Here is a 25,480-nt window from a genome sequence, read left to right as displayed (position 1 = left end):
AGGAAAAATCCGCCCGTGTGCATGAGGCCTTAAAGTGGAGAATGATGCCACAATGAAATTTCAAAAAGTTTAGGCTGGGCGAAAACCAGGTTTGTTCAAGAACATCCTCCATAATTGTCAATACAATACAATTGGAGCTACTGTATTCACTGGACATCAGTGACTCATGTTGTAAATAAAACTGAGCTGCGGAACAAACTCCACATTCTTAAACCCTCAATTTCCTTTAATTTCATAGCTTTAGTAAATTCTGTTCTTGACAGCAGCAGGCAGACAGTAATGACAAAGTAAGAAAAATGAATCATCCTGTATACATGGAAAATGCAACCAATTAAAGTTCCAGAAATCATGAAGAATTACAACAATGACCTCCTCCTCATAATACACTTTGGAAAACAGTGAACAACAAAAACATGAATTTTTCACTAAGTTGTATTCGTAAGGCCCAATGATACATATTTCCAACTTACATTTCAACCACCATAGAAAGAGATTAAATGTGTACAACTTTTGGATAAAATGTGTGTAGGGAGGACACAGCAGCAAGTGATCAATTCCCCTGCAGCACCTCCACAGGAGGAATGAGGAATTACACAGTTTCCATTGAAATCAAAGGGATGAGAGTAAAATGCATAGACAATCAGGGTCCTCCTGATGCACTATTATAGATGCTTTTTACTCTGGTTAACAGAAAAGGGCTTCGACTGGAGAATCCCCTAAAATGAGAATTCCAGTTTCCAATTCCTAGAAATTATATTCACAGATCAGAGATGCTCTTCTGTGTAGTCGTTGCTCAGTTGTCATCGAAGAAACAAAGTAGCTACCAGTGAATTCCTTTCCTAATGGCTCTGCAGGGTTATGAAATCACAAAATAGTTTTGAATCTAAGGAATTTTCTTTTACTTTTAGTCAAGTCAGGAAATTCTCTGGTGACCACCAACTATTTTAGGCTTTGTTGTACTCACAGAACAACTCCCTATATGTCAGCTTCCTTGACCCCCACGAGTGTAGTATTGGAGGGAGTAGGATGTTGGGGCTAAAACAAATTTTAAAAGAGGCATTTGAATTGATACTTTAGGTATTTAGGACATTTGCTGATTGCTAGAAAAGGGGGCTCTAGCAGTCATTCCCCCACAGATCTAACATTTATTTCCTATAGAGTCAATACACTCTGTGTACGAGTCTTATGTTACTCCATTAAGTAGCCTTTGTGTTGCACTATAAAGTCTCTCCTATGTTCCCTGTTTGGTCCTGTGCACACAGATTTCTTCATTTGATGAAAAGGACCTGTCAAGTCCTCTGATCAGTGGGGTGGGCTGCATGGATTTGCAGTCTTGTCCTGCTGACTCTGTTAAAGTTTCTTTTTCGTATTCCACTACCCCACCACCACCACTCCTCCCATTTGCTTCCTCCGATTCCCACTATATACGGAGCCCAAAACTAGTGTTGAGTCAGGTGAGTCATCTCCTCCACTCAGTGTCAAAGAATGATGGCAGGTTTCACTGATAGTGAGCAGTAGAGATCACTTACTAGTATCAAACATATCTAATGGAGGTGGGCGAATGCGTGGGAGGTGTAGGGAAAAAAAAGAAGGAAAAATTTAATAGAGTCATTAGGGACATAGGTGCAACACTATGCAGCTAGCCCCTTGATCAGAGAATGTGATAGATCTTCTTTAAACAAAAATATTTTTCAGTTTCTCATTTCATTGTTTTCAGTGTCTTTATTTTCCAGTTTCTGCGCAGCTTGTTCAAGATCTCTAACAATCAAATCCACATCATCTCTAGAAGTGTCTCGGCCGACACTCAAGCGAATGGCGCCACGTGCAGCATCAGGGGGCACACCGCTGCTCAGCAGCACATGGGAGGGTCTGTGGAAGAAAGTTGTGATTTTATTTCACAAATATGGAAAGACATGCATTTAGAGGGAAGAGCCACCTTTGCAATTATATTATTATTGTTTCATTACATCCAAGAGTGCATTTAGAATGAAAGATGGTCACTTAAAAAAAACAAAAAAACCCCCGCTCAAACAGCAGTTTGAGTGACAGTTTTGAGCGATCATCTTTGCATAACTCTTAAGTAGCTAATTAGCTACTTAAAGAGTTAAATGCAAGATGAGCAGGACACCACTGATAACTCAGAACAAAGCAGCTGTTTTGTATATGCAAACAGCTGCTTTGTTCTCCTAGTTATCAGCGGTGTCCCGCTGAGCTGATAGCTCCAAGAAACAGCAGGTTTCTGCTGACAGCTGCTTTGTTCTCGGAGCTTTCAGCTGATATCCTGCTGGGAAGTCCTACCGTAATACTAGCTGAAAGAATGCTATCAGCGTGCGGCGCTGATAACTGTCATCGCTCATTTCTAGCTTGCTAGAAATCAACGATGGACGAATAGTGCACGATGGCAGACTATTTAGACAATGATTGCTCAAAAGATGGCCTTTGAACGAATTTTGGGCGATCATCGTTGTGTCTAAATGTGCCTTAAAGTGGATACAAATTAAACAACTTTGTTAACAGTATTAATTCAAAGTTTACTATTTAATTAAAAATTGCAACATATGCTGCGGAGGACACCACATTTACAGGTATAACATGTCAGGGTAGCCAACAGTGCATGTACCCCAAAGGGGAAAATTTACTAACCATAGCATTTCCCACGCCTGTGTTAGTATAATTTCCCCCTGCACATGATGCAACTCATATATACCTCTTCATGTATTAGGTGCATATCAGCACCTCCATGCTCCTACACATATACATGGTATACATTTCTGGCATAATTAATGCTAGTTTCTGGAGTAAAGTATACAGAAATCTGTCACTCCGGGGGGGTGGGGGGAAAACGGATGCCACCAATATACACTAAATGGGGTACAGCTAGGGAAAAGTGAGATGGAAATAGACCTGGGGGTATTAGTGGATTGTAGACTTAACTGGAGCAATAAAGGCCAGTCAGCTGCTGCAAAAGCAAATAAAGTTTTGGGGTGCATTAAAAGAGGTATAGGGGCAAGGGACGAGAACATTATCCTCCCACTATATAAGGCACTTGTCAGGTCTCACATGGAATACAACGCACAGTTCTGGACACCGGTGCTCAATAAAGATGTTGCAGTGCTTGAGGGGGTTCAAAGAAGGGCAACTAAATTAATAAATGCCGTCAGTGATTACATTGTACAGAACATATAGACTGTGAACCATACAACATAAATTAAAATATTGAAACAATTTAAAAAGGTCTTTGTATCTATCAGTAAATGAGATTGTGTACCTGTCCCCTCTGTCTGAGTGACATGCAGCTCCGACACTCGCCAAAAGGTAATCAGAGTGAGAAAGCCACTCACGGCCTGGGATTAAAAACTAGGGTTAAACCAACACTGTTTATAAAAAGACATTAAAGCATATTTTCATGGTAACATAAAATGGCATTGAGAACCTGACTGTACAACTTCGTTAACTTTACACTTTGTTTTCTACTTACAATATATAATAATAGCAGCCTTACATATGCTGCCATATTGTACCTGTGGACAGGCACCCATTAAAGGGATTTCTCAGGCTTTTACCAATGATAACCTTTCCCCAGGATAGGTCATCAATAGTTGATCGGCAGGGACTTACTGCTCAAGATCCCCCTGATCAGCTGATCGCTTGGGGCTGGATGTTAACATCAGGATCAGAGCTGGAAGTGTAATAGGCAGCTTCACTCCAACTGATTTCAATGGGAGTGTAGCTGCCTATTACACTTCTGGCTCCAACCCTGATTTTGATGTCGAGTCCCACTGCACTGACAGTCTACGGGCAATCAGCAGGGGTCCCTACCGTAGTAAAAGCAAAAGTCTAGAAAACCCCTTTAAAGGGGGTTTTCTAGGCTTTAAAATGGGTTTTATGGAACAAAGAAAAAAATTGTGGGCAGGGAATGGTGTAACAAAGAACTAAGTTCCCATTTTTAAGTCATCCCCTGGTGCAGCGCAGGGGTCCTGGTCCTGATCGCTCCAATCCTGGAAGAAGCTGTGACGGTTACATGCCATTCATTGAGCATGTGACCATCCAGCCAAACACAGGATTCAGCAGTCATGTGCTGCTAGTGGTCAAAGTCGATACCAAAGCCTGTGATAAACTGAGTGGTCCCGTCATGATGAATGGAATGTGACCACCGTAGCTTCTTCTACATGAAGAACCAGGGCTCCTGCACTGGACAAGGGGCCACTTAAGGAGAGGAGTATGGCTTTTTTTTCTTTATTTTAAACCATTCCCTGCCAGCAAAAAAATCACCAGGGCAGAGGAATCAGATATATTCTCATACCTTTGACTCCTAAAGCATCACTTTTATTACAATTATCTGGTATTAAAAGTGGTATCAGTGTTCTCAACAACAATGTGTCGAGGCACACTGAGACGGTCCTGATGCCTGTAATTGTAATGGATGTGGGAACGCTCATTCCATGTCGTACCCTAATATTTACATAGGATTTTAGTTGCAAGAACTACTAGAAGATCCCCTTCAATAGTTCAGGGTTCTTAAGATGGTTTCTTGTGTATTGGTGGTATTAGCACTGGTTCCGGAATTCCCCTTTCGGAGAGATATTTCATCAAGATTTGGTCACTAATGGGAATCTGATGTTGAAATTGCTTCTGGTTTCCCAATAAAAGGGCCCCCAAGTTAGGAGTGTTAATGCTGACCTACTCAATAGACCAAGTCCTTATGCAAAGATTTTTATTGCTCCCAGTATCCAACATGTGGTATTGGATCACCCGACTCCAAGTACAACTACAGAGGTACTGCCATCAATATGTTTTTAGTCCTGAAAAAAAATCTTTACAGCATAGCATGGGTTTGTGTTAGCAGGCATTTACAAGAGAAGACCCAATGTGATTGGTATAAGTGAGGGTAAACAGTTGGGACCCATCAATAGAGGTTGGGCAGGATTGCTGCTGTGTGTCTGTGCTGAAGTGCCATCTGAATGGACTGTTGGGTTTCAATGACTCAATCCTTTTGTTCTCAAGAGACAAGCTCCTGCCAAATGTGTCTGGCGTCAGCTTTTTTCCCCACATTACATATGCATAGAAGGTTCAGGAGAGACAGCTATCTCATGTGTATGGGCATCCTAACTGTACAGGAACAATCGATGTCCATGCATGATAATGCATTGCATTGCCATAACTGCCTTAGAAAGTGTTGGTGTTAAAAATCAACACATAAATAAATAAATGACATATATAAATTACTCACCAAGGACTGCAGGTCTAAGCAAAGAGACGTTGCAGGTGTTAGGAAGACGTTCGGTGCCGGAGAAGTGAGAGTTAAACCGAATTTTATTGCCAAATGCGTCCTGCAAAGTGACATCAGAAAGTCATATTCGAGTCTTGCATCACTAATAGGATGTAGCAGTGCAATGACCAGTTACAGCGCCACTAGGTGGCTATAACCAAAACTATACCAATTCTCCAGTTGTCTTCAGTAGTTTAGATAAACTGGTGGCAGTCGTGTCCTAATGGCATGAATGAATGGAAAACAAAACACCTTATCCAAAAATCAGTACAAGTCAAGTCAAGTCCGGACAGAGTTACTCAACATCTCTTCATAGAATTTAGTTGTTGGATGTTGTAAATGATTGTAAAAAGCTTTTATGAAACTCTCATTCTTTCATTCCTTTGAGGAGGCATAACAAAAGGATCACATACAAGCGTAAGGATAGGGCTAAAACTGATTTTGACTATAGGTCAAGTTGTGCAGTAGAAGATCAGATTGTTGCATTACAATTAATGAAAGTGAATGTGGCAGTATTGCGATCCAACAGTCGACAGAAATACAAACCTGATGGATTTCTGCATGAAATGTTCATTCACTTTCATTAGTTACGATGTAGTCAGTGGAACACTGCAGTCTTTGGTTGTACGGCCAAAATCGCTGTGTAGTCCTAAATATACGCTGCGCCGTATAATCACACGATAGAATCATTTTTATCAATAGCCTTGTTTTTGAAAACCTGCTTACCTGTAGCCTTTTCTCCAGATAGTCCCGAACGCTTCTCATGTGATCCTCATAGACTGTACAATGTAAGCTTACTAACTCAGCAGCCTGCGAGGAAAACAAGTCAACAGATGGCCCAGCGTCAAAGGCGAAGGGAATCAAAGCGGAGACTACACCCAAGTTTATACAAAATTGGTCCCTGAAAATAAGGACTGAATGTGGATCCTACACAGTGAATACTAGGCGTCAATCCACATTGTACGTTAGTACATCGTGCATTCAAGTTCTACGGTCTACTAATTTCCCCTTGGAATTAGGAGCAGATAGAAACATGGGACAAATTTTAGAAGACACAGGCATTCTTCGGGGATGAGTGAAACATATGGCAGCATCATCTAGTGCACAGAATCCACACGACAGCGGCTAAAGTAAGAAGTCTCTTCAATACTTAAAATGGTGACATTCGTGTTCCAAGAACAGCGCGTAATAATCAGTTGTTTCACTTGTATCATCAGTTGAGCGAGACAAGTGGTGAATATGTCATGAACATTAAAAATCTGTGTGTTTGTGGGTACAACAGTTCAAAAAAAGGCCAAACGTCATGTGAGAACAAACCAAAGGAGCCTTGGCCATGTACCATGTGGTCCAATAACATGGGTGGTTATGGGGGACAGCCAATTGACTGTGGAAGAGATTGCCTCCAAAGTCAGTATTTTCATGGGATGTGTGCAAACCATCCTGCATGAAGACCTGAAGATGCGGAAAGTTTCTTCCGAGTGGGTGCCGCGAATGTTGACCAACGATCACAAAGTCACATGCATGGCAATGTCAGGCGGTCTTGACATGTGATGAATGCCTTTATTCTGTCAAGTGTCACGCTGGATGAGACGTAGGTGAAGGACGCTCTCTGTAGTTGCATGTTTTCCATGCTGCTCTTGCATTAATGATTCATTTTGTTACCATACAGTGCGGCATGGGGTCCCGCGGTCGGCGCGCGGCGCTCCGGCGTCGGCTCCAGCAGCCTGGAGCCCTGTGCCGAGGTCATCCCAGCAGCTTGGGTTGGCCAGTGGGCGGCGGCGTGGGCGTGCCCGCCCGTAGGGTGCCGCCCGCACTCCTCTGTGCTTCTTATACAGCAGTGGGTGGAGTTGCCTCCTCCCACTCTCCGCCCCTGGGCGGAACCTTGTGGTTAAAAGACTGGCAGTGAACTGAGCTCATTGCCAGTTATTGGTTCTGCATGCACCTAGCCAGTCTGTCTGTGGATCCCCTCAGTCAGTCCCTAGTTGTCGGTCAGCTCCCCCTGGTCCCCTATCACTCAGTCTGTTTTTGTTGGTTTGGTTTGCCTCTAATCTAGTCTGGCCCAGTCAGCACTAGTTGCTATCCAGCACTCTGCCAGTTTGCCTGTGAGTTCCATCTCCAGCCTTGTCAGTTTTGTTTGGTCTGTTACACCTGCCTCCTCTGTCGGCACTCTGTTCCCCCCATTAGGTAGTTTCCTGCTTGTCAGCCGCCAGGTCCCTAGCCAGTGCAGGGACCGCCGTCCAGTTGTCCGCCTGGGGTTAGCCAGGGCCGAGGCAAGTAGGCAGGGACAGTGGGGTGCGGGAAGATCAGGGCATCCCACTTGGCGCTCGGGGGGCAGAGTGCCGTAACATAATAACTGGCCCTTAAAACATTGTTTTTCTTTTCATGGCGGCGATCAGCGCCCTTGCAAACCAGCTGCAAGACCTGGTGCCGGTGATCCGGGATTTGTCAGCTCGCATGGTGGCCCAGGAGCAGTGGGCGTTGTCGCAGGAGCAGAACGCCTCTACCTGTCCCGAACCCAAGTGCCCTCTCCCCGAGGTGTTCTCTGGGGAGAGGAACAAGTTTTTCGTTTTCCAACAGGCGTGTCGCCTGTTTTTTCGGATGCGTCCCCGTTCTTCCGGCTCGGAGGTCCAGAGGGTCGGGCTTATAATGTCCCTGTTGCGGGGCTCTGCCCAGACTTGGGCCTTTTCCATTCCCGAGGGTTCCCCCTCCCTGCAGTCGGTGGACTCCTTTTTTCAGGAACTCGGGGGTATCTTCGATGAACCGGACCGAGTGGGGTTGGCGGTTGCGCGGTTGCTGGCGCTGCATCAGGGGTCGCTTTGTGTGGAGGATTATTGCTCCAATTTCAGACGCTATGCGGGTGATACTGCATGGAACGATAGTGCCCTGAAAGACGTTTTTATGCAAGGTCTCTCAGACGCGGTCAAAGAACTGTTGATCTCCCATCCCGTTCCCGGGTCCTTAAAGGAGGCTATGGAGTTAGCAGTGAAGGCAGATAGGAGGCTCAGGGCTGGGAAGCAAGATAGACCGACCCATAGAGTCAGGGAGGTCATTTGTCCTGTTCCCTCCCCGTCCGTACCAGTCTCTGTTCCCGAACCTATGGAACTGGACCCGCTGGACCCCAAGGAGCGACGCCGGATTCGGTTATTACATAATCTCTGTCTCTACTGCGGGAAAGCTGGACATCGGGTGATAACTTGCCCCTGGAGGCCTCAGCGTCCACAGTCTGAATCGGCAGAAAGACTTCCAGTCCTAGGCGACTGCAGGGAGGGTCGCCTAGGACCTCAGGTACGTCCTAGACTTCTGATACCCTGCCAGGTTAGATTCCGGAACTTCTCCCGCCTAGGGCAGGCGTTTATTGATTCCGGAGCAGCTACTAACCTGATAAGCATGCGTCTCGTTGAGCCCCTGAGGGCTGAATTTGTGGAGCTGAAGACGCCAATTCGTTTTGCTAGCATTGATGCTACTCCTCTTGCTTCGGGCTTGGTTCGATGGAGGACCCCAGTGTTACAACTCATGGTGGGGGGTCGCCATTCGGAAGGTCTATCATTCCTGGTGATGGAGAAAATGTCGGTAGACATGGTACTAGGGATGCCGTGGCTGGCGTTGCACAACCCCCAATTCGATTGGGCCACTGGGGAGCTAACCCAGTGGGGGCCGGCCTGCCATAGCCATCGTGCTCCCCCTCCCCCCTGCTCAGTCGAACAGAAGGGGTACCGGTCCTCTGGAAATCGCAAAAGGAGGGGTCGCACGGGGTGCCATAAGTCTTTGTCGAAACCTGTTGTCTCTTCGGTGATGCCCACCTCCAGTCCCCCGCCGCCCACCCTGGTCTGTGATGAAGTTGAACACAAGGCCCAGGAGGTCCTGGATTCTTGCCGGGGTCCAGGAACCGTACAATATTTGGGGGCCCGGAAGAGTTTTTTGGAGTATGATAGCTCAGATGACAGTGATTTTAAAGTTAGAGATGCCTCAGATTTTGAAGGCAGCGTCATTGGTAGCGAGGATAGGTCAAAAGACAGTGGCGAATGGTTGGACATTGACTCGGAAGACGACCTGAAACATGACGATATGTCAACGGTTGGCCCTGAAGGAAATGGGGCAGCCACAGACTACCGAAGTCATGGACCTGAGGATCAGTCCATGGTGTCCGCTCAGGAGGGTCACATTCTCGGGTTGGTACAGCGTTTTCACAGTCTTTGCCTGTATAAGCCTGGTCGAGTTTCCGGGGGCCCGGAGGTCCCCCGTCAGAGGGGGGGTAATGTTACCATACAGTGCGGCATGGGGTCCCGCGGTCGGCGCGCGGCGCTCCGGCGTCGGCTCCAGCAGCCTGGAGCCCTGTGCCGAGGTCATCCCAGCAGCTTGGGTTGGCCAGTGGGCGGCGGCGTGGGCGTGCCCGCCCGTAGGGTGCCGCCCGCACTCCTCTGTGCTTCTTATACAGCAGTGGGTGGAGTTGCCTCCTCCCACTCTCCGCCCCTGGGCGGAACCTTGTGGTTAAAAGACTGGCAGTGAACTGAGCTCATTGCCAGTTATTGGTTCTGCATGCACCTAGCCAGTCTGTCTGTGGATCCCCTCAGTCAGTCCCTAGTTGTCGGTCAGCTCCCTCTGGTCCCCTATCACTCAGTCTGTTTTTGTTGGTTTGGTTTGCCTCTAATCTAGTCTGGCCCAGTCAGCACTAGTTGCTATCCAGCACTCTGCCAGTTTGCCTGTGAGTTCTATCTCCAGCCTTGTCAGTTTTGTTTGGTCTGTTACACCTGCCTCCTCTGTCAGCACTCTGTTCCCCCCATTAGGTAGTTTCCTGCTTGTCAGCCGCCAGGTCCCTAGCCAGTGCAGGGACCGCCGTCCAGTTGTCCGCCTGGGGTTAGCCAGGGCCGAGGCAAGTAGGCAGGGACAGTGGGGTGCGGGAAGATCAGGGCATCCCACTTGGCGCTCGGGGGGCAGAGTGCCGTAACACATTTCCAGTGAGCAAAACATACCCCTAAAGAAGTGTTTGCAACAGCCATGCAATCATGGCGATAACATTGTGAAAAATGCCTATGTCAAGAGGGAGATTACGTTGAGAAGTGACAATACTTTCAGCTTTCTGTTTTGTTTTTTTTTAATTAGGAGACCTTAGAACCTGAATGCACGTCTTACATAGTGACCATAATGTCAAAGAGTGGTGCATCAGAAGTAGCTTCCACCTACCTTATTCCTACACCATCCCAAAGACCCTGCAGCCATTGGCACTCTGACTGCAGGGGACTCTGACCCGTGGTACATCAACATGTCCTATTAGAAGACCTTAGAGCTTGAATGCAGTTCCTATTTAGATGGCAATAATGTTTAATATACATTGTAACTGGATCCGTCAGCCTAATATGCTGCCGTATTTAAGGGTAGCATATATTACAGCTACAGATTTGTACTATGAGCAGCCAAAAATGTTGTGCCGTTTGGCTACTAGGAGCACTGAAAGAATACTAAAATGTTCCTGAAGTCAAATATGTGAAGACGAACTGGATTTTTACACTTTGTCATCCCCAACGGATTTTGCTTTGCCTACAGGGCATTTTGAGTCAGTAGGCAGGCATACAGGCCCGTGTGACTGCTAAGCAAGATACTTTGGTTATTTGGCTTGCACACAAGCACCTGAGGGACAATGCAGCTGCTCAGAGCTAATTCACAACTGTACATAAGAATGAGCCAATGTGCCTGGATAAAGGTTAAAGGGAACCTGTCAGTAACATTTCCCAGTATTCCAATACTAACTGTAAATGAGGGAAATGTGGACAAACTAAGACATACCTTTTTTATGGTTCGTACATCCATGGCCCCTAAATTGCTTTTTACAAACATCCTATGCTATATGCCAAACAGTTCAATGGGCGGTACACTGCTTAGTAGTCATCCAGGTTATCTCCCACTCCTTGTTTTTCAACCCCACCCATTTGCAGCTGATTGACATCTCCAGGTTCCTTTGCCTGGAGACACTGGCGTAAAGTGCATCCGTCTATCCCAAAAGTACAGGGCATAGACCATGTCTGGAGTGCACAACCTCCCTTGAGCTGGAAATATTGTACATTCCAGATTTGGCCATCGTAGATGCTTTCAGCGGTGGGCAGGGGTCAGCACGGAGGCTCTGACCGGTCTGCCAGCAGGTAGCTCCGTACACAACAAACTGTGATGCTCTGGCACCTTTCTATCATAACCAGCAGTAACTATTTCAGCATTCTGTACTACCCTAGCTCTTCTGTGGTATGGTGCCAGGTGGGCATTCCTTTGCTTCTCACACACATCAATGAGCTCAGGGTGCCCAAAATTATATTAAAAATTAAGTTAGATAACCCTTTTAATGTTATGACTAGTGATGAGCCCACTTTTGAAAAGTTCAGTTTGGCTGGTTTCCCAAATTTCTTCAAAAGGTTTAGTTACATCCAAATTAGATTGAACAGAACCGGAACTTCATCAATACCCCTAAAACTGATCTATAATACTGTCTAGGAGCCATGAAAGCCATATATCACCCTCTTAGGTTACCTACGAGTGGATCCAAGAACTTTTGAGCTGCTTTAAGGCGACAAAAAGAAGGTGGAAGGAAGGAAAGAAGAGAGGAAAAGAAGAGAAGGAGAAAAAAGAAGAAAAAGATGGAAAGATCAGAAGAAAAGAGAAGGAAGGGAAAAAAATAAGGAAACAGATTTATTCCTTTTATTCTCATCTTTCCTTCTTTTTCCCCCTCTTCTCCTTCCTTCCTCTCCTTTATCCTTCATCTCCTTTTTCTTTCTTCTTTTCGTGGGTTCCGCTGAGAAGAACCATCCAATGTTCGGACCCTTGCCGAATTAAACTTTCAGCTAAGCTCAGCCCGGAACAGGGTTCAATTGTCTCGGTTTGCTCAATACTAGCTATGGCTGATCATTTTATATACAGCATAACATTATATACATATATACATTATATATAATCAGAAATTTCCATCTCACCTTCCCGAGTCCTGCAATCATAGGTGTGTTCTCTGTCCTAGAGAAAAGACACATCTTTACAACTTGTCATACTCCACAAAGTATCATGTAGCTTTGCAATGTTGTCTAATTATACATCGGTGCTACGTTCACTGATTAATCTTAATAAGCAATAATCAATAAATGATAATCCCTTCTTTCATTAATCTTTGTATTCAGAAGACCAAACCTTATAATCTGCAGATAATCCTTCACACCTTTTTGTATTTCAGACCAGTTCTGCGCTGAAACTTCTCTCTGTCTGCTCTGTAGTGGATGTGTTTTAGTGGGAACCTATCTTGTCCCCACGGACAAGTTATGGTATTATTAGGGACATGACAGGGATCCTGGTGTTTATGTTTATACTCACCGGCTCCCGTGACCAAGCGCCGTCACCCACTGAAGTTAGCGCGCAGAACAAAAATATTTTTAGATTTGCATGCGCGCTCTGCCATACAAGTCTATGGAAGACCGCACGGGACTCCGAAAAGGGTACGATTTTTGAGCGCCACGTGATCTTCAGAGGGAGCACTAGATCATGGGAGCAGGTGAGGATACAAAATACATCACCCGGCTCCCTGTCACGTCCCCTAACTGCACCATAACTCACTTTATGGTGCTGGGAGGACGTGACAGTTTGTCTTTAAAGAGATCAAAATGGAAGAGCTCCCATTGACGTTTTTGAGCAGAACAGCACAGTAGAATAGGATGCACAACAACACAATGTGATCCTGAATGGGAAGAAGATGCTGCAACCATTTTTCAAAGTTTATAGTAACTATTTTGTTTAACTCCTTCAGGATCAGAGATTTTTCACATATTTGTTTTTTCCTCCTTGCCTTAAAGAGCCATAACTTTTCTATTTTTCCATTGAAATAGTCATTATAAGGGCATATGTTTTGCATGACGAGTTGTGTTTTTTAATGGTACCACTTAATGTACCATATAATATACTGAACTTTTAAAAAATTAAGTAGGGAAAATGAAAGAAAAAAACAGTTGCACCATTTTATAGGGAGGTTTAATTTTTTTCAGCATTCATACTGCAGTGAAAATTATATATTATTGACTACGGTGATACCAAAATTCATTACCTTTTTTTTATACTTTTCTACTTTTAAACAGTAAATAAATTTAAAAAAAATAACTTTCTGTTGCCATATTCTAAGACACATAGCTTTATTTTTTTTGTCAATTGGGGGATTGCTTTTTGCGGGGTGAGCTGTAGTTTTTATCAGCACCATTTTGGGATATATATATCTTTTAGATCACTTTCTATTCAATTTTTTGGGGGGGAGTCAGGATAACAAAAAAAAAACATCGATTCTGGCATTTATCCATCTGGGATAAATAAAGTGATATTTTATTTTAGTAGTTTGGACTTTTGCGAACACAGCGCTACCAAATATGTGTTTTTTTAGTGGAAACAATGGGAAAAGTGGGAGGCTTGAACTTTTAATATATTTTTCGATTTTCCTTTGGTGTTGAAAAAACTTTATTAAAGCTTTTTTTACACCTTTATTTAGTCCCCACAGAGGACTTGAATTTACGATCATTTGATCACTTGTACTATATACTATGATACTTATACTACAATATTGCAGTATATAGTTATCTTGAACATTGCCTATGAAACCCTTCCATGGGCAGAACTTGATAGGAATTTATGCATGGCAGCCCTGGGAGCGTCACAAGGGCTACCAATGGGGTGCGTGCGCCATCCTCTCGCTGACTATTTTGACACTTGGTCAGCTTTGACCGCTGCATATAAAGAGCCAAGCCGCAATCAGCACTAACTCTGATTGCAGCAGTTATTTGGTAGCCACCAGGTGTGTAGTGAACTCTACTTCCAAGTCCGCTCCACACAGCTTCCATGACCACATGACATACATTTATGTTATGCAGTCAGAAAGCAGTTAAGATTGCTTACCCTGGTCGGTAATGACGCTCCTGTCCTCCTCCATATAACATTGGTAGTAGTGGTGTTTTGTGTCCAATTCCATGCACATACAGGGCCCCAATACGAGGCCCATAAAACTGAAAAAACAAGATAAAATAAACTGCATACAATTGAAGGCAATAACTAACAAGCTAGAGAACCAGCAAGCATAAGTCGATAAAGGCCCTTTTAGACACAACGATTTTCGCTCAAAAATCACTCAAAGCTGTCTTTTGAGTGATAATCGTTGTGTGTAACTGCACTGACATCGCGCAGTTTTCGTTAAGCTGTCGCTGATCTTTCAGCATGCTGAAAGATCAGCACTCCGTTATCAGGAATTCACAGCAGGATACAGCTGATACTATTGTTTCAGCTGTATCCTGCTCCCTGAACACAGGAGGGGTATGAAGAACAGAGCGGTCCAGCTGTGTTCTTCATACCCCACTCGGAGCGCTCGGCTGTATAACAGCCGGGCGCTCCGAGCAGAGAACAGCTGGATGCAGAAGACAAGCGGGGACACCCTGCTTGTCTTCTGCATCCTCCGCTGTATAACAGCCAGGCACTCCAAGCAGAGAACAGCTGGGTGCAGAAGACAAGCGGCCCAGCTTGTCTCTCCAAGCGGAGTATGCAGAAGACAAGCGGGGCCGCTTGAGCGATCACCTTGCGCTGTAAAGCACACAACGATTATCACTCAAAAATCGCTCCAAAGATTTTTTTGAGCGATAATTGTTGTGTGTAAACCAGGCTTTACATGTAAGACATTAGATTGGCCAGATTACTGCAGCAATGCGACTTTCTTTTATCACTGGGCCCAAAGATTCAGAAGTAGTGCCCGTGGTATTAAATATTACCCAGAAATAAGTTTTCCTCCATTTGTGTTGTGAAAAAGTCTAGCAAGTTAACAATAATCTTAGTATCCATGTCATAGTTGTCCACATAGACTGCCAAACAGGTGACCACTAGAGATGAGCGAGTATACTCGCTAAGGACAATTGCTCGAGCGAGCGTTGCCCTTAGCGAGTACCTGCCTGCTCGAGACGAAAGGTTCGGGTGCCGGCGCGGGGGAGCGGTGAGTAGCGGCAGTCAGCAGGGAGGAGCGGGGGGGGGGGGGAGAGAGAGATCTCCCCTCCGTTCCTCCCCCGTAGCCCCCTGCCCACCGCCGAAACCTTTTGTCTCGAGCGGGCAGGTACTCGCTAAGGGCAATGCTCGCTCGAGCAATTGCCTTTAGCAAGTATACTCGCTCATCACTAGTGATCACCTTTTCAGATATGCCTAGATAATGTGGGCAAACATGGGGATGCTTGAACTAAATCCCCATAATCTATTCAGTGGTGTTAAGAGGTTTTTTTGAGGGTCAAATCTGCTGACAGCTTCCCTTTAAACACGTTATATATCCAGTAGGTAACCAGAAATACAAGTTTTTATATACAGCAGCATTCCTCAGCCTGTCATCTGCATCAGTAATGAGGTATATGTCCAATACTGGTTATACAAGAAGATATGTTCCGATTACCTTGTGTCCCACAATGGTCAAATAATGGACTCCCAATTGTTGCACGTCAACACTGATCTTCCCCAGAGCTTGTGCAGCATCTGTGTGTAGCAAAATGGGGGGAAGACCCTGGGTCTTCCGTTCTTCAGAAATGGACATCAAGCGTTGTGATAATTCACCAATAGGCTGCAAGGAAGAGTCATCGTAGAGTTAAACGGCTTTTTCCCCACAAACAAGACTTGCCACCTATCCACAGGATTAGCATTCTAGCATGCAAGCTGCCACTCCATTCAGACTCTATAGGACTCAGGAAGATAGCCGGAGCACAGCCTAACTGCCACTGCATTCAAATGATGTCACCTGTGGGGATACCAATGGTAGGGCCAGCAATGAGAACAGTCATCACCTATCGGGAGGATAGCTGATAACCTATAGGATGCTTCCTTTTACCTATTGCTAACCAGTGATCTTTGCTGCTCCTTGCAGTGGATTGAGCTTGTACAATGCTGGTGACATCAGTGCTGCTGCACAGGGCGCAGCCTGCAGCATCTCCTGTGCATATAAATGCAACGCGCTATAGCCGTCAGTTTCATAAAAGTGAACAGAGCAGTGGTGACATGTGCTCCATTTCGTAGAGGCATCTGGGGTGTGCCGTACTCATGATCTATAGCGGTCCTGGTGGGCGGATCCCCAACCAGTACAGATGTATCCTGTGGATAGGTGATGTTTTTGGTGGGGAGACCACATTACACTACTATTTTCTTGTATTTTTGGCTAATCTTGCAAATGTCCACTCACCATGATGACCCCTGTCTCGTTATTTGCCAACATTATTGAAACAAGACAAGTGTTTGGACGAAGAGCTGCAATCACATCCTCCACCTCAACACGCCCCGTTGTGGTGGAGACTGGCACAAAGGTTACCTCTAGATAAAATTAAAAATAAGTTGCAAAGGACTATAAGACATGAACGTAAAGTGAAATACTAATGTTTCAATATCACAGGTAACAAATATTAACTTATACAATAATACGAGTAGATACATACAGCCCTGTAAAAAGGGATTTCCAAAATTATATAAATAATGCATGTATAGGGCCTCTTGTTCAAGGGATGGATCGGATTCCGCATGTGGGAGGCCGCAGTGGAATCCGACTTTACCCGTGGCCGAGGACACTACGGGTCTTCTACTTAGCTGTTCGGGTCTTCCATTTCCTTCACTGTGGATGCGTGCGGAAGCGCCGGCCGATGCTTCCAGCTGTACTCCATCCAGACGATGCTCTGCAAGTTAGGCCAGGCTCACACGACCGAGTGAGTACAGCGTATTCCGTGCACGTGTTTTGTGCCTGGAATACGCTGTACCAATCTCCCATAGGCAGCTATGTTACCACTTACATGAATTAAGTGGAATACACGTGTAAGAAAGATTGCAGCATGTTCTATCTTGGCACGTATTACCTGCACATACACGCCAAGATAGTACATGGTGATGAGCAACCAGCAGCCCATATGCAATGTCATTGCGTACTTGCTGCATGCGTATATCTCACAGCCCGCACATGAGGTCACAGCCTATTACGCGTGCAGGTTTTGAATGATGCATCCACATAACAGCATCAACTTTGATACAATATGGAGAATGGCCATAATTAACTGTTTCATGTGTGACTATGTGTGCAGTTCACATATTGAGAAATGCTAAAAGTTTTACCAACTCAAGAGCTACTGGTATTAGTAGGTTGATCAAGAACGGTAAGCAGTGAGACGTACCAGCTCTATGTGCCTTCTGCAGATGTTTAAGTGGCAGAACTATGGAGTCGTGCTCCACATTTGAGGTAATGATGTGCGGTAACGCCTTGTCTAGACAGCCATTCTCTCCTTCCTTGGTGCTGATGTTGAAGTGATCCACAGCTGAAAACAATACCATGTTGTTGGCCTGCAAGAGTTTAGCATAAGGCAGAGTTCACATACTGCAGTTTTTGATGCATTCAACCATAACCAGGCTTGGAAAAAAAGAAATATGTATAAATGTTTCCTTTATACTTGTTCTCCATTTACTATGGAATTTTAATTATATCACCTTATGTGGCCCCGTACTTGTGGGCCCCGTACCATATGTTTTTCTATTCGCTTATTCTATCAGAAGATGGCTTGAACTCTGCTCTCTCCAGCTGTCAAATTGCTCAATTGCCGCTTCATTCATTTAAGGACCATTAGGACCTCGAATTCCCATGATCAATGGGGGTCCCAGCAGTTAGACCCCCCCACCACTCACCTTTCCTGTGGATTGGGGATAGGTTATTTTCATGGGACAACCCCTTTAATGTGGGTGCCTTAGGCCTCTGATCTGCCATATAGAGCTTACCCTTAGGCCGGGCTCACACGAACGATCTGGATTCCACATGCAGGTTCCCGCAGCGGAATCCGACTGTGACTCCAGCCAGCGATCCCACGTACCTGCTATTTCTTTACTGCGGATGACTGCAGACGCGCACTGTTGGTCATGCGCAGTACAGATTTGTTTTCTAAATATTTGTATTTCCGTCCTTAGGTGATGATGCAGGTACCCGTAGCCCATCTGCAATCTCAATTGCGTGTGGGATGGCCTTCATTTACTTCAAGTCCGCAGCAAAATAGAGCGTGCTGCGATTTTTCCCCTGCTCACAAAATACGCAATTCGTTTCTGCGAGTGTGAAGGAAACGCTGACCGTGGATTCCACAATAGAAATCTGTTTGTGTGAGACCAGCCTTATAATGAGCAGGTTCAAGGTGCGGGTAGAAGTGTGTATGATTGTGTGTAATGTCTCTTGTAATTTGTACAGGTTTATCTTTGCTGGTGAAGTTTAGGCTCTGTTCACACTGGCTTTGTAGCTTCCATAAAGAACAGCGATGACAGCCATGATGGTTTTGAACCAGCATATTCTAAATCTGAAGAGTCATTCAGGTTGATAATACAGTTGGGGATATTTAGCTTATTGAACTATCATTAGACTCACTTCTGTCCCACCAGAGGTAAAGATAATATCTTCTGGCTTCCCCATAACCATCCTGGCTATTTGGGCCCGTGCTGTGTCTATCAGCTCTTTGGCCTTGCATCCTGCAAATTAAAAAACACCTTAAGTTTAACATAACTATGGACTTCAGTATAAAATGGCAAACTCAGCTTTGTTACACCTGTATATAATAATACAGTTTCCGTTTGGCTCATACTGATGACCAACGTTTGCATAAGAAACATGATTTGCTTGGTTATGGCCACCATGCAAAGTTCTTCAGTCTTGTAATAACTAGAAGAATCGGTCAGCAAGCTCCCGGTATTTAAAGGGCTGTACATTTATAGACAAGCACGGACTACTTGAGCAGCATTACCTTTTAAACTTTAAACACTTCTGCGTGTTGGACTACACATGTAGCAAATGTTACTGTAGATGACAAACCACGTTAATGTGATAGGCCTAAAACACAAGACCTATGGCCTGCATTAACAATGCATTAGTGCTGCAGATAAATAGGGATGAGAGAACTAATCAGACTGAAACACAATGTTGCTTTGTTCATGTATATTAATGATTCGCCACTTTATTGTATTTTTTTTCCATGATTAACTTTACTTTTCTCTCTTTAACCCCTTAAGGACCAGGCTGTTTTGTACCTTAAGGACCAGACACTTTTTAGGGATTTTACCCATGTGGTGGTTTTACTGCCCTGTTTTTTTCCCTTCAGCTATCAAAATTATTTTTGTTGCGTTTTTTTTCCCTGATATATAGGGCGATTTTTAAAATATCTTTTTTACTGACTTTTTTTTGCTTTATTGGGGGTAAAAAAGATAAAAAAATGTTTTTTTTTACATTTATAGTTCATTTTTTTTTCAATTAGTATATTTAAGTATGGGAACGGGTTCCTCTTTTTGTTTTGGGACGTTTTGATATATCATATGTATGGTTTTGGTTTACAGGGCGCATACAGTGACAGTTTTGGTTGGCGTCGGCTTTGAGTTATTTTCTTTCTTATGTATATATTGTTGTTTTATTCTGTAATTTTATTTTACTTATTAATGTAATTATGGTTTTTTTTTACTATCCATGTCCCCCATGACATCATTTAAGACCTCCTAGGGGACATTCACATGTAGAGATGAGCAAGCATACTCATTAAAGGACAATACTCCAATGGGTATCGTCCTTTTCAAGTACCTGCCTGCTCATCAGAAAAGATTCGGGTGCCGGCGGGGGTGAGTGGTGGGTTGCGGAAGTGAGCAGGGGGGAGCGGGAGGGGAGGGAGAGAGATCTCTTCCCCGCCAGCACCCAAATCTTTTCTGACGAGCAGGCAGGTACTCGAAAAGGACGATACTCGCTCATCTCTATTCACATGTTTTTTTTTGCTTTTTATTTGAATTCTTCCACTGTAGCTGGGGCATCCATAGGAGCCCCAGTTACAGGGAAAAGCATCCCCTGTAGTGACATTAGTCACTAGCAGAGCTAGCCAGGGTCTAGTACGACCCTGCAGCTCTGCTATAGCAGGGAATCTGGATGGTCACATGACCCCCGGGCTCCCGTAGTGAAAGTTACACTTCTGCTTTCACTTTTCAGTACACAGTGCTCATTGAGCGTTGTGTACTCGGCGGGAGGCTTGAATCCACACCATAATTTTACATAAGCCCGGATCCAGGTGCTGTAAATTTACAGTGCTGACCCTAAACAGGTTAATGTTTTTAATGGAATTGGATCAGAAGGATATGGCACCTAATACATAAATCAAACTTATGACAATTGTGTGCTGCTGTCCATATGTGGGAATTCCCTATAATGTGTTTTTTAGTGTACCTACACTTTCAGTTGACTTTTCAGAATAGGGTATTGTGTGTGTACATAAGGAATGACACTTTTTGGCCATTATATAACTTGTATCTTGCCTTTTTCACCAGGTTTCTGTAGGTTGCATCTCGAAATCTCAGACTCCCTTGAGTTGGTGGATGGACAGTAGCTGCTATTATATCTCCCATGCACTATGCAGAGAGAAGAGATCCTGCTCCCCTGCTCATATACAGAGAAGCAGTAGAATGGAGGGAATTATAGAGAAGCACTGAGCAGTGTAGATGTGATTTCAGTATCTGTGAGGCAGTAAAATACTTACTGATAGCTGCAGCATCAAGTCTTCCATGTGCAGGGTAGACTTGCTGAGATATGCTAAAGCCTGCTGTCAGGAGGGGGGAGGGGAGAGGAGTGGAACCATTCACTTCATTTCCTCTTTGGAATCAAGGAACACCTTACAGAAGCAATCTGCTATATCCAAGTCTTTAAGCAACCATTTTATTTAGTCCAAAACCAGAAATAAGATTTACAGCACTTACTCCTAATGTTCAAAATGTTTAGTGGTCTAATACTGTATGGAAAGTGTGATTTTGTCTGCTCATGTGGAATATGTTGGAGCCATATAAATAAAGAATCTTATTACCTGCGCTGTAACTGCTACTGGGGTTCCCCCATGCCTCTTGCAGGGCCTGGGTAACAACATCCACCACTTCTGCAGCGGGAGGAGTCGTTGCATTGTAGTCCAAGTAGACCTTACTGTTAAATAGGACGAAATATGTTAATTATGATAGAAATGAGAGTTACTGAGAAGTAATAATGTAACAATGGTTACAGAATGTTAATCTTGAAGATGCTTCTGTGCTCACCATTTAGATTGTGTCTCAATGTTTTTTGGCAATTGATTCTCATTTGCTGCCATGTGAAGAAGACTGAAAGGAAATAAATATATTGTAGGGGATATTTTGTACAAAAAGAGCAACCAAATGCAAAACAACTCAAGTGAGGTCATTGTTTGTTCCTGCAGCACTGAGGTCTACCACAAGATGGCAGTCAGTGGAGGGCCATGCTCTGGTACCTTGGAATACACACGGACAGCTGTAATACACCTGCATGTTAACATTCCTGTTACAGCTGCAATACCCAGCACCCCGGTGATGCCACTCTAGTACATGCAGTAGGCACTATCTGGCTGGAAACCATGTTGGCATACAGTCTTACTGGGTTTTAGAATGCCTGTTTAAGGCCGGCTGCACACAGGCGGATTTGCATTGCGGAATACGGAGTGGGCGTCTGCTTCTGGATTCTGAGCCGTGCGGACCATCCGCAGTACAGATGGAGATGCAAGAAAGCAGGTATGTGCAGAAGCCGCTGCTGCCAGGGCCGGATTCTGCTGCAGGAGTCCGCATTCGGAATCTGGCTCTGCCGTGTGCATGAGATCTTAGGCTAGGCCACCGTGATTTTACAGCAGCCTAATATAAGGTCGGCACAGAATCCCATACATGGAATAGCTGGGAGCCTGCACTAACAGCCAGAGAAACCTCAGTCCCTGACAGCTTAACCTCCTACCTCGACCTAAAACTGAACCTCTCAAAAACTGACCTACCGCTGTGTCTGCCCTCTGCTGATGACCTCATCCTGGTATCTCCATCTCAGTGTGTGGCATCACTATAACTCCCAGACAGCATGCCTGCTGCCTTGGGGTCATATCTGACTCCGATCTCTCTTTTACCCCCTACATCCAATCTCTTGCCTGAACGTGTCACCATTGGGTTCACACAGGGCTGATTTGTCGAGGTTTTGCTGCGGTTTTTCCGTTGCGGTTTTGACGCAGAAGAACTGCTTCTGCGGCAAAACCGCTTCAAAGGTTAATTTGGGCTTGCGGATTTTGCTGCGGATTTTCGTGCGGAAAAATCCGCAAGAGTTTTTTTACCGCAGTGCTTTTTTACTTTTGTCGCATATTTGGTGCGGTTTTGGCTGCGTCCATAGAGGTCTATGGACAAAAAAGCGCTGCGGAAAAGACCAAAGAATGAACATGCTGCATCTTTTAAAACCGCGACGCAGTTGCATTTCCGCACTGCGGCTGTGCGGAAAAAATCCGTCCTGTGAGAACAGCTTTTTGGCAAATCTCATTTGTGCTGCATTGCACTGCAAACGCAGCGGTTTTGCCGCAATGCGGATATGCAACGGCAATCCGCGGCAAAACCGCAGCAAATCCGCCCTGTGTGAACCCAGGCTTACTGTTGCCCTCATCCACTCCCGCCTTGATTACTGCAACTTGCTGCTGATTGGCCTCCCCTGCACCAGACTCTACCCCCTCCAATCCATTGTCTATGTGTACAGCATCCCTCACTCTCCACCTCGCCATACCGTGCACATCTCCAGCCTCTCTATCTTCTGTGTCACCCCACTATTTGTAGCATGTAAGCTCGTTGGAGCAGGACCCTCACCCCTACTGTTTCCATCAACTGATTGCTACATGTAATCGTGGTCATGTTTTTACTCCCCTGTTCTGTAAGGCTGGATTCCCATGGGGCGGATTCCCGACGCAAATCCCGCGGTTTGGCCGCAGCAAAAACCGCGAGATTTCTGCCGGGAGAACTGCCGCGGAAAAACCTGCGGCGGCTTTGAAGCCGCCTGGCCGCTCGCTCTTTTGCTGCGGCCGGCGCTCCCATAGAAGAGAGCGCGGCCGCAGCGGAAAGAGAAAAAAGAATGGACATGCTGCGGTCAGCAAATCCGCGTCCCAGCAGCGGCTTCTGCCGGCTTAGCCGCAGCGGATTTGCCGTTCCGTGTGGACGAGATTTCTGCGAAATCTCATCCACATGGCTGGCTAAATTAGCGGCCGCATGCGGATCTGCCGCGGCGAAATTCCGCACGGAATTTCCGCGGCAAATCCGCTCCGTGTTAACCCAGCCTAAGCGCTGCGGAATATGTTGGCGCTATATAAATAAAGATTATTATTATTAGTGCGGTGTAGTGTAGCAGCGATCCAAAAGTCGTATCTGAAAGGCCCTCAGAGAGACAGAAATAAGCTGTTAAAAAAAGAACTTTAAAGTTAAACAAAAGTGTTTTTTTTCCTTAAATAACCCCTTTTTGCTGCAAAACCCGTCTATTGTAGAAAAAACCAAAACATATTGCGTATCGCTGCATTCGTAGCGTAAAAATGTAGAACTGTAATAGTGATCAAAAAGTCGCCTCAAAATGGTATGAAAGAAAACTACGGCTCCTCTCGCAAAGTAACACGGCTGGTGGAGCGGCGGGCCGACACTATTATGGATCCTTTATTGCTTCAAAATAATAACAAACGATGTTAAAAATAGATGTAAATGTGGTATTTCGGTAATCGTGCTGACCCAAAGGATACAGTTAGCACATTGGCGCACATTTATTAAAGATTTTACGCCAGTTTCTAGCATAAAAAGTCACGGATTTTTGCACAAACATGTATTTGCTCAAATATTTGAAACTCTTCTCCTTTTTGCACGGCCCCGCCATTTTTTCAAAAGTAGGCGGGGGGGGGGGAGTTTGTTTAAAAAAAGTGGGCGTGGCCATTCCAGGCCAACAGATTCATGTACAATGTATGGTTTTTCCCAGTTTCTCTCCTTCAAAAAGGGAGCAGAGAGACGGAAACCCCTGAAATTCGCCCTAAGGCAGCTGTGAAAGCAGCTGTAATTCTAGGACTATGATAACTCCGCCCACTCCTGCCCCCATGACAACTACTACACAGCAAGCTGCAGTAACACTACATAGCCGATAGGGAGGTTAGCAGTTACTGCTCCGTCCACGGGACAAGTAAGCAGTGAGCCGTAACCATGACTACTCACAGCAGTACTGAGGTGCCGCACGCGCCGACCGGCTGCTTGTAGCTCTGATGACGTGGAGGTCACATGCTCTCGAGGTCACATGACCAGCCTGGAAGGGGTGGGGCTTACCTCTAATGTTGCTCTGTGGAGGGGAAGGGAAGAGGAGCTGCAGATATGAGGGACTGAGCAGTCAGACACAGAGGGCAGTCTGTGAGGAGGAAGGGACCATCCAGCAACAGTTTGGGAGAAAAGAGGGAGTTTGGGGAGTGCAATGTGGGGTGGGATTCACCCCTTAATACCGCACCTGCCAGTGTGAAGTTAGGCGCCATTCACACGAGCGTGTGTGCGCAGCGTAGTATGCAGTGAATAGGACACAATGATTGCAATGATTTTCGTGCCATGTGCGATTGTGTGAAAAAATACCCGTTCTGTCCTATCTTGGTGCGTATGGGTGTGCAGAAATACGCAGAAACCGGTGGATGCACACGGAAAATCACTGCGATTTTGTACGACCTTTTTTCAGCGCGTAAAAAGACTGCAGATTAAAAACGCAAGGAAACAACGTATTTCAGCCCGTGATTATGCTGCGTATTCATGGGATTAAATCCACATCCCCCGTGTGACGGCACCCCCAAAGTATGGATACACGGCTGAGTCCAACGTGCACTTCTGATGTCCATCCGCATGCAGATTAGCCCTTCTGAATGGGCAACATCTATGGGCAGAATTTCCTATGCATATTTCACATTAAAGCCTCTTGTTCACGGGTGGGTCGGATTCCGCATGGGGGGGCCAAAATCAGTGCATGGCGCTGTAGATCTGCATCTGCTTGCTGACCATTTTCCAACATTTTTCCACAAGAAACAAGCACAGTTTAGAAGTATTGCAGCAGAAGCAAGCATAGTATATATGTATATAGTACTAGAAGCAACCATAGTAAATAAATCAGCATGCAGTTCCATCTCAAGCAGAAATGATTAGAGTTGTAGGGTGATTAGATGAACGGTCTTGTCACCTGAGACCTTAAAGGGGTTGTCCCGAGGCAGCAAGTGGGTCTATACACTTCTGTATGGCCATAATAATGCACTTTGTAATGTACATTGTGCATTAATTATGAGCCATACAGAAGTTATCAAAAGTTTTTTACTTACCTGCTCCGTTGCTAGCGTCCTCGTCTCCATGGTGCCGACTAATTTT

At 45.1% G+C, this 25,480-nt stretch overlaps 1 protein-coding gene across 1 annotated transcript; it reads right to left on the bottom strand.

Moving 5' to 3' along the window:
• Positions 1-205: 205 nt before the first annotated feature.
• SCLY (selenocysteine lyase) lies at positions 206-24,384 on the bottom strand. The gene is made up of 13 exons (XM_066598281.1): positions 24,305-24,384; positions 21,350-21,412; positions 21,127-21,239; positions 18,669-18,769; positions 17,443-17,608; positions 16,470-16,597; positions 15,693-15,857; positions 14,171-14,277; positions 12,223-12,259; positions 5,996-6,079; positions 5,231-5,330; positions 3,269-3,344; positions 206-1,869 (listed from the first exon to the last, which is right to left on the bottom strand). The coding sequence occupies exons 2-13, from the start codon at positions 21,400-21,402 to the stop codon at positions 1,692-1,694; spliced, it is 1,308 nt and encodes a 435-aa protein (XP_066454378.1). The 5' UTR covers positions 21,403-21,412; positions 24,305-24,384; the 3' UTR covers positions 206-1,691.
• Positions 24,385-25,480: the final 1,096 nt, after the last annotated feature.

The sequence above is a fragment of the Eleutherodactylus coqui genome, chromosome 1 (assembly GCF_035609145.1).
Source record: "Eleutherodactylus coqui strain aEleCoq1 chromosome 1, aEleCoq1.hap1, whole genome shotgun sequence".
Taxonomy (NCBI): Eukaryota; Metazoa; Chordata; class Amphibia; order Anura; family Eleutherodactylidae; genus Eleutherodactylus; species Eleutherodactylus coqui.
The sequence above is the reverse complement of the archived record's forward strand: the minus strand, read 5'-3'. Positions and strand labels throughout refer to the sequence as shown.